The sequence below is a fragment of the Molothrus aeneus genome, chromosome 15 (assembly GCF_037042795.1).
Source record: "Molothrus aeneus isolate 106 chromosome 15, BPBGC_Maene_1.0, whole genome shotgun sequence".
Classification (NCBI taxonomy): Eukaryota; Metazoa; Chordata; class Aves; order Passeriformes; family Icteridae; genus Molothrus; species Molothrus aeneus.
This window is the reverse complement of record NC_089660.1, coordinates 9,923,228-9,937,411: the sequence shown is the minus strand read 5'-3', so window position 1 is coordinate 9,937,411 and position 14,184 is coordinate 9,923,228. Positions and strand designations below refer to the sequence as shown.

At 44.6% G+C, this 14,184-nt stretch overlaps 1 protein-coding gene across 1 annotated transcript; it reads right to left on the bottom strand.

Moving 5' to 3' along the window:
• Positions 1-1,133: 1,133 nt before the first annotated feature.
• On the bottom strand, positions 1,134-10,466 carry SKP1 (S-phase kinase associated protein 1). Its single transcript, XM_066560248.1, has 6 exons — positions 10,361-10,466; positions 7,644-7,740; positions 5,270-5,343; positions 3,976-4,119; positions 3,166-3,306; positions 1,134-2,397 (listed from the first exon to the last, which is right to left on the bottom strand). The coding sequence occupies exons 2-6, from the start codon at positions 7,738-7,740 to the stop codon at positions 2,362-2,364; spliced, it is 492 nt and encodes a 163-aa protein (XP_066416345.1). The 5' UTR covers positions 10,361-10,466; the 3' UTR covers positions 1,134-2,361.
• Positions 10,467-14,184: the final 3,718 nt, after the last annotated feature.

Sequence of the window (14,184 nt, the reverse complement as noted above, 5' to 3'; positions counted from 1 at the left end):
AGCCCAAACTCCCAGCACCTCCCCAGTGTCCTCCTCTACAGCTGAGCACTAGTATTACTGGAATGGGTAAGACAACTGAGAGATTCAAAAAACCAGGCTTTTCCTGCTGACATCCCTGCCAGGCAGCTACAGAATTTGAATCTGGCTGAAGTCTGAGTCAGTACTGCAGGGGAATTTCAATTAGAGAATGTGAGTTTTATGCAATCCTAACTACCAAGACTAGTGAGAGTATTACAGATCTGACAGAGCCACACAATGCCTTGAGCACCCAGAGCAGCCCTCCCTACACCTCCACAGGTACCTCAGTGCCAACAGCCAAGTGTCACAACCTGGGGCTCCAGCACTGCACATCTGCCCAGCACAGCTCAGATTTGGGCCAGCTGCTCTCACAACTACCAAGTTTAATCTCAGGTGTGGTTATGCAGGCACAGCACAGCTGGAGCAGTGCAATGAGGAAGATAAACTGTGTCTTTGTCCCTCCCTCACCCTGAAGCAGCATGTGGCATCCTGCAAGGCTGACAAACATTGACACTGGGCTCGTGACAAGCACCCAAAGGAATTTACACAGGCTGCTGCCACCAAACACAATTACACCAGGCTTCTGAATGTTAACTACAAACATAGCCACAGAAAGCACATCACATTTTCCTCTAGTAGCACTTTTAAACTGAGGTGCATTGTTTGCAATACAGGCTGCTGGAAAGGCCTCAGCATGTCCAAGTGCAGCAGTGCAGTATTTTATGCCCACTAACAATGTCTAATACACCCAATATAATGCACAGCAACACAAAAGCAGGCCCCAAAACCTCCTGAGTAACCAGAAGTGAGGAGCAGTTCTACCCAAAGCATGGGTCTGAATGCTGCTTTAGAGCAAATTCTGAATGCTTTCATAATGGTTACATCCAAAACGTAGGCAATCCTGGTAAGCCATCAAAAGTATTTCTCTGGATATTTAACCATCAGCCAACTTCATCTCAAAGCTGCCCACTGTGTCTGACCCTGCATTAATCCCTTAAAAACGTTACATCTGTTTTATTTCCATTAACCACTGCCTCAATGCTATTATTTCTACACTCAGTGATAAGTGACAGTAAAACTTTCTAGTTCCAAATAACTAGAACCATTTGCAAACAAAAGTTTAAAAGCCCTTTATTAATTCAGAAGTGAAACACCAATATTTCAAGTGAGATAAGTATGTTTATTAAGGTTCATTCTACTCTAAGGTTTATACAGAGAATGGAATGCAATACAAGCTAAGAGCACACCTCAAAGATCTACCACACAACCATCCCCTACTCCCTATAAGGGAACTGTAAAAAAAAAAAAAAAAAAAATCAGAAAACCAGTTACTGTTCAACTAGTTGCAAGTGGCTTTGTCCAAAGAAATTAAGCTTGATATTGCATTAGCTTTGTATGCAATAATTAAGTCTCTACAAGCTGAAGTATCACATACAGAGGCAAAAGATTTCCTGTGGACACATGAAACCATGTTTCCAAGAGCTACATCACAAGGATCTTTAAAACTGCCTAAAAACCAGCCACTAACGGCATGCACAGGTCAATAATATTAACTTTGGTAATGTCAGTCATTTTTGGTCAAATCTGGATTCCACTTTAAACAGTAATATGTATAAAAACACACCCATCCTGTGCATAAAGCAACACACTTTATTTGCTATCACCTAGAGGCAGGTCTTCAAGACATGGCTGAAGTACTCAAATTTATCTGTCAGGAGCTTGTTTAGTTCTAAACCACATTTTCACTAGTCTATAAGGCAAGACTAAAAGGACAAGAAAGTGGTCAAATATTTAATTTTTTTTAAATGCAGGACAAGAACCATCTTGAAAATTATATAGCTTTAAGTAACACTTAACTTTTCCACAATGCTTTTGTAAGAAATCCAGTAACTTTTTTATATTATCTAGTTCCCCAAGACACATTCTAGTTTGTTTTTCTTTCTCAAGTTATCAATACCCTGTAAATACATGTGTTCTGCTCTTCTTGAGGAAGAAGTTATAGATGGTTTTATTTACAACAGAGTCAATCCTTAGCACTATATCTGGACTTCAACAGTTTAAAAGTGTAATGAAAATGACAACCTTAAGTGCTACTTCCCATACAGAATCCACACTTAGTTCAGTTTTATTCATTGCAAAGTAAAAAGACATCCAATTACACTAGTAAAAACTCAGAGATCTAGATCTGTACTCAAAAAAACACTACACATGCAAAGGGAACAACATCCTGCTAACACAACTTCATTTGCTGCTGCATTTGTCTAATATTAACAATTATGAACAGGGCAGTGCAACTAGTATTTGGAACAATCCTTACAGTGTTCGAGTGTCAGGCACAAAACTTCATTTCTCTTCACACCACTGGTTCTCTTTACGTACCTGCAAGAGCAGTTTAACTGTCAGTATGTGGCAGTGAAATTCTAAGCCTTTGGCTGTAAATACACACAAGCTTTCAGGATTGTTTACTGCACAGAGACAAACTTGGAGCAGCTTTATGCTTTTCACACAGATTTTGCAATTATAAAATCTGTCTTCCAAGCTGGCCTGTTTATCAGTGTAAGCCAGGTTTTTCATGCCTAGGTTTGATCAAATCTGAAATTTTCTGACCAAACAAAGCAAATGGAATATCTGAAGTCTAAGCTGTTTATGACACAGCATTGAAAAATAGCCTCAAAAACCTACAACTCATTGTCCCACATTGAAACCAGGCATCATGTTCTGCTTTCTCCCCAACTCTGCCATTTTGCAGTTGGTTTGTTGGTCAAGTTTAAAGACCAATGAGTTTGTTACTTAGAGAACCCAAACTTACCTCTCCAGCCACATGCAGCAATACATCTTCAGCATTCCCATGACTGTCCCAAACCAATGAACTAAGACTGCCACAAACAATCCTACCTGCTTTCTTATTAAACATGCTGGAGTTAGAAAAATCAATACATTTTGTTTTGACCTTTTCAGGTAATGGGCTGCAAGCATGGTAGACAGCAAAAAGTCTCCTGCTAGTAGCTCCCCAATTATGAGGAGCTGATGCATTAGCTTACATTGATTGGTAACAAGTCTGCTGCATCACAAATTGAGTTATGAAGCATCACACAGTAATTAAGCACAAACAGCCATCTAAATTGTAATTAAACCCAGACCAAGTACCTGTGCTTCTTCCTCTTCAGTGAAGTCATTCTTAATATTGAATGTCTTGCGAATTTCTTCTGGAGTTTTACCCTTGATCATGTTTGCCACTGTCTTGCATGTGACATCCAGCAAACCTTTGATGTCCAAATAATTTGCAGCCTGTGAAAGAGTTTTCAGATTTAAAGCCTACATATCAAAATTCTGTGTCTGTAGATGCACTACAGAAGTTAAGTTTACACTGAAATTTTAGAATACTGTATGCAAACAGATCATCCCCACTTTGAGAAGCTTCTAGCTAAAACCTTCAGGACAGTACCTAAAACTTGCTTGCCAAATAGAAGGCAGTCATTTGTACCAGGAAAACACTCCTCCTGCTCCACCCTTTACAAATAGCTTTCAGAAGTCTGCAAACATCCAAGATCTTCAGTGTTGCAGTACTGCTAACTAGCCAAGGCAGGTAATGCTGGCTCACAGTCCATACACAGTACAAATTTAACAGTCAAAGTCAGATTTTCATTTTTATGCAGATCTCCAGAACTCTGTAACTAGCAATAGGCCCTCAACTTGGACTTGAGAGCAACAAGAATAAAAGACAGTGCTATTTAGTAAAGTATTTTGACTGATGAGCAAGTATAGTATATGAACATTAGGCTAACAAGCATTCCAACATCCTCACCGATTTCAGCCAATACTCACCAGAGCCACCTGCCCTCCCCACATCCCCCCTTTTCCAATGAAGCAGCAACTCAAGAAGCATAAAGGCTTTATTTCTCAGGTGCATAGCATAGCTTCACAGGCACAGGCTTTGCCCTTCTTGAGGACACTCACCAGGATAAGTTCAAAAAGTGTTCCTTGGTCTACTTTCAGAAACTCTTGATCCCACACAGGGATGTCATCTGTTCTCTTTTCTTTGTTCTCGTCATCCTCAGGAGGAGGTGGATCATCCTTGTGATGGGTGCACCACTGAATCACCTAATTATGGTTTTGATATTAAAGTTTTATCCAAGTGATTCTTCCATGAAACCCCAACTATAACTTAACTTCATTTTGGAATAAATTAGAACAATAGATCCCCAATCCCAGAATACAACAGCTTTCAAAAATCCCAACTGATTTAGTAGCATGTTAATTACTTAATCTTAAAAGCCAGCAGCTGGTGCTATGAAGTTATTAGTCCCTGGGCTAACATACATGGGCTGTACAAAGAAAACCTAAACCTCATTTTGCTGCATTTAATCTGTTTGCAGAAACATACTTTGTATTAAGCAGACACTGCACAGGGGAAGAGAGCAGAGTGGTAACAGCTTCCAGCAGGTCACACTCACCCCAGTACAAAGTTCAGACAGCAAGTTTGCCATTAGTGTTGGTTTGGGGTTTGTTTTGTTGGTTTTTTTTTTAGTTTGGGAACATGCAATCTCATGACCTAGACATATAAAAGAAGCAGGGATCTACTGCAAGCAAAATCCTGTTCCATTTCACCAACCCAAGAGACTCCACAAATTTAAGTTATTTATGTGTCTGTTCACTGGGAAACAATTCCTAACCCTATGTTTACCCCAAAATGGGCACAGTAGTTTGGTGCTTACTTTGGCACTACTCTTTCTATCTGAAAGCATAAAGAATCTTGGACACCACACAACTACACTTTTCTCCCTTAACCCAATGACCATGGTCTGTAATGAATTTAATACCACCAAGGGCACACAGTGTCTCTTAAGCACTGTCACTGCCACCCAGAGACAGTGACTGCCACTCTCACCACTGCCTGTCCATTAATCCAGTCTCCAAACATTTGCATCTCATGAACAGCCACCTCAGTTCACAGAATCCAATTAAAAGCAGTGCTTTAACACCATGAAATGCCAGTGTGCAGAGATGCCCAGCACCACTTCCTTAGGAAGCCTGTCTGGCTTACAGCTGCTGTTCCAGGTCACCCCTGTACACACTCTGCCATCACCCACCTGCCAGCCTCAGCCCACACACCCATGCTCATGCACCTTGATTTGGTTAAGCTTGTAGCACATGAAAAATATTTTCTAACCAGTAGTTCATAATACCCAACTCCAAGATGAATTTTACATTTCTTTACTGCCATGGAGCACAACAGCTTTCATCATCTTACCTTTTTTAAGATGGCTGCATTAACATTTGGAAGAGGGACTGGGTCATCATCACCTTCATCATCCATTCCCAAATCTAAAAATGGAAAGATGACTGAGCAATTGGCAGACAACACCATTTACTGAACTGGGATGCTTCATCAGTTCTTCACTATTTTGACAACACTGAGGCTGAAGATTGGTAACAAAGGACCTCTAAAGGACTGCGAGGTAAGGAGCTTTTGGAAGGCTGTGTGGAGCTATGGCTGCATTATACATCCTAGGTTGTACCAAGCTGAGGTTAAGTGGTTGATAAGGCTGCCTCATCAAATGACACTATCTACAAACCATCAGCTAAGCTGTCACTTGCTAACTCAGTGTTCTGAATATGAACTCAGATGCTGAACAACCTGACAAACATTTGTGAATTTTTACCACTTACATAGTTTCAACCCACAAGTTCTAACTGAGGGCTCCCATTCCATTAATGATTAAATAAGAATTCAAATCTACTGTGGTTAAATAGACACAGCATCTTGTCCTCTGCAGGAGCAGGAAATACTGTAGCCACAGAAGTGCTGCTCTCAGGCTCTGAATCACTCATATTGATCCTGTACCAGCTGAAGAAGTTCACGTGGTACGACAGCAGCACAAATCCTTCCATCAAAAACAGCATTTATAAAGCATGTTTCCAACACTCCTTGTTTTAAAAGCTTGTCAGCACACTCCAGAGAGATTTGGATTTATCTCCTTGATATGATCAAGGAATCAATGTGAAAATAAGGAGAAAAAGATAATTAAAGTTTCAACTTGATATATAGAACAAATACCACCAACCAACAAATACCACCAACCAACAAATACCACCATAGAACAAAAGCCATATTTGATTAAAGAATGTGCTTTTTTTATTACCCAAATGCTAACATTTGGATGACACCCTAGCTGTCAAAGACATCTTGGAATTAGTTATGTAATTGACTAACAATGCAGACCTTCACTCATTACATGCACAGATGAGCCAATTCCACATCACCAAGGAACCTAATTTTCAAGAACATATGACCATCATCACGCCTCAAATTTGTACGTGATAAAAATCATGCACTTCTGTATTTAGACAAGTCTGCTACTGTTGTTATCAGTGGGATGCTAATTAACATTGCTTTTTTGTTTGAAATGACTCCACAGATTCAGAACTGAAACACTGCCATTAAAAGATACTGAAATAATTCAAGCAATATCTGAACTACAGTCAACTCTGGTTGACTTGTCACCATCACCTCTTAACCAGCAATTTTATCTGTTAGCAGAAAATTGATATTTCAATGGTGGTCCCATGGTGCTCAGTACAACCCAAACTTTCAGCTCCTCCTCTCTCAGCTGCAGCACCCAACACACAAAACATCACCTGATGCTCAGCCACCTGCATTGAAAATGCATTTCACCTGTGCTAGCAGACTGGTTCTCTCCCAGGTTAGAAAGAGGCAAATTTATGGTGCCCAGCTTACACACTTCCCGTGAATAACTTCCCTCTTTCTACAGCTGAGGGTCACTAAACACCAACACTGGCACAACTTCTGCAGGAGAAAACTGAGAATTGTGCACCCTAATGCATTCCATTTCCTGTTTGTGTTGCCAGCCTTGTTCAACAGCATCTTATTAACAGAATAGAAGCATTCAACACCTGACATTCAACCTTATTTTTACTGCTCTCGTAAGGTGCCACCACCAAACATTTACATGCAAGAGCATAATACTAACTACATGTACAGAAATAATTGTTCCTAAGCTAATTCATGAATACATCCAAAAACTAGAAAAAACCACCAGTAAACAATGAGGATTTGCACGGGAGGGATTAGACAGTTTGCTCTGTATCCCAGCCATCTGGCAGATTTCCCCTCCCCCGTCACGAGTTCTTTTGTTTCAAATTTATGGCAGCAGGAGATCAGCCCTAAGTACTTATCCCAAATAATTTAACAGCATTCACAAGCTCACAATACAGGTTTAACTTCAGCTCTTTATTGCATTGATTTATTATCTCCCACTCCATACAAGTGATATTTACGTTCTAAGACTGGTTTGTGTGATTAAATAAACTGAATTTTTAAATATTATTAATGTTCTGTTTGCTTAACTCTCACAAAACTGAAGTAGACTGTAGGCAAAGCAGTGGGCTGCTTGTATTTTACTGATCTCCCTGCAAGTGCTCTTAACCAGGGCTTTTTACAAGAGCACATCCACCCTGAACAGTTTCAGCTACAACAGCAGGAGTTACAGCTGTTCAGGCAGGAGACAGAAGCTGCTCCATAGACCTGGGAATCCTTTTTCAGCACAGCACCAGCTTGTCCCAATTCCTGTCCAAGAGGCTTCCTCAGGGTCTCACACTCTTACCTTCCAGCATGGTCTTTATAGTCACAGACTGTTTTGCAATTTCCACATCAACTTCAAAGATTTCTCCATCTGAGCTCTGCAGTTTAATTGAAGGCATCTACAAGAGAAGGACAGTTATTTCCACACAATATTCAGATGTTACATGTTCAGCTGACTCAAAGATGTGCATCTTTACTGAAATTGTTTCCTCCCAACAGCAGATAGTCTAATGCCACTTAAGGTGCACTCAGATTATTCACTCCTTGAATCAACAGCCCTAAATTCATTAATCCTCATGTTGAAGAAACAAGGATTGACTGAAGTCTAACACAAACTCATGAGCTTTCTTTTTTTAACTTGAAAGCATAAAATACACAGATTAGTCAATAGTGCTTTTTTTTCCCAGTATAACACTACAGCTATCTTTCTCTTGAAAAAAACTTCAACACTTCCAAAACACCACTTGCCTCCAAATGCAAACAACTGCTACTCACTTCAACTGCTCAAACAATGTCAGATCTCAAAAGCAGTTTTCAGATGATAGCCCCTGGAACAGAATCATAACATTGAGGTTGGAAGGAATTCCTCTAGAGGGTCTAGTCCAGCCTCCCTTGCTCCAAACACAGTTAAACAGACCAGGTTACTCAAGATCAAAGGCTTTCCTCCAGAAAAGTGTTTGGTTTTCTGAAGAGATTAAAAAGCAATAAACTCCTACAAGGAAGGCCTTCAGCACTCACTACTGCCCTTGCAAAGCAGGAAGCAAGATCAGTACTTTGTTAGCATCTGAGACAACCATGCATTTTAACAAAGTTCCTGAAACAAACAGTAGTAAGATCTACAATAAAGAGGCAGCAGGCTTGAAAGTTGTCATTAGCAAAAAAACAATCAAATTCTACAAAAAAGCACCATTCCAGATATGTAACAACTGAAACCCAGAAGTGAAGCACATGACACAGCAGCCAGGAGATTACAACTTCTGGCTGAAGCTACACATGCAGACTGTGGGTATCAGTGCACTTGAGCCAACCAAAGAACACTATAAACACAACTGTCCGGCCACAGAAAATTTATAAATTTGTCCTCAACCAGCTAGTAGGATGTGTTGTAAGTTCCTTTACCACACAAAATATTTGTTAGCAGCAAACCATTGCAACAGTTTCCTTTCTTTTTTGGTCCTCGAGTTACCTGCTTCAAGATCACTGAAGCATGTATTTGCACAGCCTGCAACTATGTGAACAGCTCTGGGAACAAAGAATTTCAACTGCAATTAAACTGCCTACCTTCTTCCCCCACCAAACTTACCAGCTTCACACACTAGCTCCTCACAGTAGTACCTGAGCTAGCAACAGTTAATTAACTGGAGCACTTGAAGCAAACTTGCATTACCTCTTTCTGAAAGCTCATCGGTGGAGTGTGGCTGAGCCTGACAGCCCCGTGCAAACCCAGGCCACGGCAGGCTCGGCCAACACGCGTTATTAAGCAGCTCACACCAGCCCCGAGTCCTCGTTGCTTTAATTTCCATTTGGCAGTGAGCAGCCAGTTAATGTTTACACAGCAGTGTAACCCTATATGACAGTGCTACTTCTAATTAAGATGGGTGCTCTGGAGGAACACAGTCATGACTATTCCAAAGGTACAAGTGTGTGCATATATATAAATATACATATGTATACACACACACACACAGAATCTGGGCTACAGCACAGCTCTGTGTTAGCAGTTTGAATGATGTTTGGGAAAAGTGCTGTAGGCACACATTTTAAATTTAATGCATCTGTTCTTGCAGTGACTGCCTGGGAGCACTCCAGAACAAACCCAGCTCCATCACCAGCCTCCCCGAGCCTGAGCTTACATAATGCTGCACAGCAGAGCCAGGCCGGGATGCTGACTTAGCCAGGGGAGCCCCAGCAAGGATATTCCCCTCCAATCACCCAAACCTGCTTATAACAACAACTTCAGTTATTGCTGAGGGTCTGAAACAAGCAGAATGAAGTTGAACTACTGCCTTATCATTGGCAACACATCAGAATTTCATCGAAAAAAAAATTTTTTTAACACCACTGAACTCGATTTCCTAGAGAACAAGAAAAAAACAGAACTAATTTTTAACAAGCTGCAGTACGGCTCCGGCAGGTGACAGTCCCTGGGCAGCAGCACCACTGGGTGACTAAGCAAACCAGTCCTAAAAGCTTTATTTAACAACAGCACAACAGGCTGGGAGCCGAGCTCAGGCCATACCTGAATTACAGCAGTAATTTACTTGTCTAAGCCTGAAACGCCGAGCTCAGCCACCTACAGCTGCGCCTCCCAGCGCCATTCCGGATGGATGCCCGCTGCTCCCCCCTCGCTCCCGCGTCAGCGCCGGTAACCAGGAGCCAGGTAACGAACTCACACCTGAGGCGCGGCCGCTGCGGTCACGGGGGGCAGGGGGAGCGGGGAGGGGGAGGCCGGGGAGCCGCGGGGGGAGGCTCGGTCTGCTCGGAGGCTTCGCTCACCACCCCCGCGGGCAGCGCTGCCCACGCCGCCCCCGCGGGAGCTCCATTCCCGCACGGCCCGGGGCCAGCGAACCCCGGGCGCTCCATTCCTACACGGCCCAGGAGCGCTCATCTTTCCGCCCGCCCCGGCCCCCGCCATCACCCCACGGCCTGCCGACCCTCCGTCCGCAGCAGGCCGGGCCCGCCGCGCCCACACAGCTCCCACCGCTGCCCCCGCGCCCCCCCGGCCCGCTCGGGCCTCACCGTGAGGCGGCGGCGGCGGCTCCGCTGACGGACCGTGAGGAGGCGGTGGCGGCGCTCGGGCCCGACTGCGGCGGCGCTCTTATACCGAGCGGGGGAGGGGGAAGGACCCGCCTCCCGCCGCCTCGCAACGCCCGGGCTGCCCGCTGCGAACGCCTGAGCAAAACACCGCACCGCGGCTCCCAAACGGCGAAATCCGGTACTCGCGCCGCCTTCCGCCAGGTGCGGAGCGGGGAGCGGAGCCGAAACGAGTCGGAGGGGAAGGAGCAGCCGGTGGAGCGTTTTTCAGGCAGCGACGGAGCCGCGCCAGGAGCCGCACAATAGAGGGAGGCCAAGGCCCCTCGCCGCGGGCTGAGGGGAGCGGGCCCGGCGGGGCTCCCGCCACAGCGGAGAGTACCGGGGCCGGCTCGGTGCCCTCCAGCGGCCCGGCTGGCTGGTCGTGTGGGGAAATCGATCATTCAGAGTAACCCGGGCTCGCCCCAGAACGCCCACGGTGCTGGTTTTCCTTCACGGGGAGAAAGGCGGGGTGATGCTGCCAATATCTGTGGAAGCTTCCCGCCGGTAAACACGGTGAAATCCCATCGCCAGGTGTTGCTCCAGAGGCGGAAGACATTTTAGCCGAAAAACAACGTTGAAGAACCGGCTAGTTTAAAATTGTTCCAACATCACACAGCCTTCCTCCAGTGGAAATAGGTGTGGGAATTTTCATGGAGCCGGGAATGGATTTAGCTCTGAGTGGTGCTCACAGAACACCTGCCCACAGGTGCCGCCAGGAATTTCAGAGAGCTCTAGCTCAGCCCTTTAAAGCATCTCTGGACACCAGCTCTGCAAGGAGCCCCCGGGCCGAGGAGCAGAGTGGAATTGGGCACCCAACCACAGCCCAAGCCTTTGTGTTAGCACAGCCCCACCTGAGCACTGCCCCCAGCACAGGTGACAGCTGACAGGTCACCAGTGTGTGCTAGAAAGCGACAGGTACTGGGTTTTCAGGGGAATAAAAAGGGTATGTGAAGGGGTTTGCGTTGTGAGGAAGGGCAGGGTATGAGCTGTCACAGCACACGCTCCATGCTGAGCCCTGCTTTGTGTCAGCTCTCCATGGCAAAATGGCTTTGAAATAGGCAAGGTATTTACACAGTGACAACGCAGGATTCTGACAATTTTCTTCACTTCCAATCCTAAACAAAAATGTTTTAGGAACCAAAAAGCATGTTTTCACATCACTCCAATGCAGACACAGCCAGGGTGTCTGTAAGCACACTGATACCTGCAACAGCACCACACTGCAGAGGACAGCATCATTTACAGCCTCAGGCAGAACCCGGGGAGGTTCAGGTTGGACATCAGCAAGGATTTCTTCCCTGAAAGGGTTGTCAAGCACTGGCATGGTGGAGTCACCATCCATGGAGGTGTGCAAGAAACAGCTGAACATAGCACTGAGTGCTCTGCTCTGGTTCACAAGGTGCTGATCAATCAGGGGTTGGACTTGGTAATCTTGGAGATGTTTTCCAACCTTAATATTTCTGTGCTAAGTCACAGGTTTCCCATCTCTTGGGGTTCCAGAGAGTCCCAGGCTGTGCACCCCACACATTAGGGAACAAATCCAGTGGGTCTGGAAGATATCTTCTAACATGAAGAATTTTCGCAGGACTCAGAATTTCTTAGTTGAGAATCTTTTTTTGCTCAGTTCAGTAGCCAAGCCAATGAAGTGTCAAGTATTCCTTACTCCCTTCCCTCCTTTGCTCCCTTCCCTTCCATCTGAGAGTAGACACAGCATCATAGAATGTTAAGGGTTGGAAGAGACCTTAAAGCTCATCTGGTCCCACCTACCCTGCCATGGGCAGGGACACCTTCCACTGTCCCAGATTGCTCAGGGCCTCATCCAACCTGGCCTTGGACACTTCAGGGGTGGGGCTGCCACAGCTTCTCTGGGCAACCTGTGCCAATGTCTATCTCACATAACAAGTGAGACTACAATTAGAAAATATTCAATATGAAATACCTTGTTCTTTGAGGCTGTTTATCTGGAGAGATGGAGGACTCAAATAGATTCTCAGCCAGAAAGGACCTCCTAGAGCTCAGCTGGTAGCCTGGGAGTTCTACAGAGCATATCACTTAGAACAGGCCTCTCTATAAATTCCAAAGAACTGTTGAGGTGACTGCCTGACTTGGGAAGTTTATTCCAGGGGCTTTAGGATGCTGAGTAGCTTGTTAGAGCAGACTTGAATACAACTCTGAGCAACCTGATCTGACTTTGCAGGTGCATCCAGGTCACCTCTGTGGTTCCTTCCAGCCTGGATTACTGTGTGCCCCCCTGGAACCCATCCTAAGAGCTGAGGGAGCACCCAGGTGATGCTTGGCAGCAGCCTTGGACACTAACAGAAGTTCCTCAGAGATCCTGGTATTGATAACCACATAAGCTCTTTGCTCACCATTGAATGGGACGTAATTTTCATTTTTAATTTATATGATCTCATGTGTAGAGTGTGAAACCTCCAGACTACATCTAACATGACTTTTTGATTGTACCAGCCTCTTTCTTCCTCAATCACACCATCTCATACTCTAGTGCTGAGAACCACATTCAGTGCACTAAAAACCACTGCCTTTATTTTCCTAAATTTCCTTAAAATTATTTTTTATTTATATTAAAATTTCTTGGTTTAGAGAATCAGACAATAAGAGAAGGTGGCCAGTGGAAAACCTGTCTACAAATTCTAAATCCCCTTTCCCAGTGTTGCCAAAGACCAAGGTTTCTGATTTGGCTCATGACCAGCAAGCACAAGCTCACAGACTGCAAATCAGGCTCAGCAAAGGGGGGATGGGGTTTGCTCTCAACACAAGACAAATCTAATGGAATCTAGGAAGAGGCAGAAAGCTAAATTCTATGCTTAATTATAGTTGTGGATAAATTTAATTTAAAATTATACTGCTGATTATACTTGGTACATCTCCCCACAGCTTTCCAAAGGAGGAACTTCCATCTTCAGTGAACTTTGAAATCTACTGTTGAATTAGAAGTTTGGGAAAGTTAAAACAGCAAAAACACCCCACACCCCAAAAAGAGACAGATGGCAGTGACAGATATGCAATAATCACACCCAGCACCTCCCACTGTGCCCTACATATCATACAACCAACCTGCCCAGCTACTCCAGCTGCTTCCCGTTATCTGCTGGGGAAAGCAGCTGCTGCAGCAGTGATAGCCCAGGTCCTGTGGGTCACTCAGTGTTAATGGCACAAAACCCACCCCTGGCTAAAGCTGTGAGGCAAAAACAAGATTGCTTCAAAAAGGGGGTGGCCCAATTTCAATTGTTCTGCACACAGGTAATGATTGCACTGCAAACAATCCTAAAGCTGAGCATTGCTCCCCTGAGTGCAGACAATCACACCATGTATCAGCCACGGGTAAATTACAATTTAGGGCGTTTGACCACTGAGAACATGGAGGAGGAAGGGAGCAGCTTAACACCAAAGCAAATACCTGGAAAGATTGGAGCAACTGAGCTTGATTTAACGCTTAATCAGATCCAGAAGCACCCTGACCTACATATTCACAGCATCCCTGGGCTGCAGGCACAGCCAGCTGAGCAGCAGTGCAGCCGCAGGGGAAGAGAGTTTAACGCGCTGAACGTGAAGGAGCAGCCTCCTGGACACTGCATCTGCTCCACAGCCTCATGTTCCCTTCTTGGATGTTTCTTTCAGGCAAAAATTAATGTGCCCCCCACTCTTCAGAGTGCCTCACATTTCACTTTGACAGAGAAAGGGGATTTTTTTTTAGCTGCTGGAGGTGAGTTAGAGACTATGGAGATAACACACCGATTATTTTTCAA

Excerpts from the sequence above, each read along its gene's own strand:
- SKP1 (XM_066560248.1), bottom strand. The coding sequence starts at position 7,740 with ATGCCTTCAATTAAACTGCAGAGCTCAGATGGAGAAATCTTTGAAGTT. Across the intron at positions 4,120-5,269 it reads ATGCAGCCATCTTAAAAAAG|GTGATTCAGTGGTGCACCCA; the intron begins GTAAGATGATGA and ends AACCATAATTAG. Across the intron at positions 2,398-3,165 it reads CTGAAGAGGAAGAAGCACAG|GTACGTAAAGAGAACCAGTG; the intron begins GTACTTGGTCTG and ends CTGCTCTTGCAG.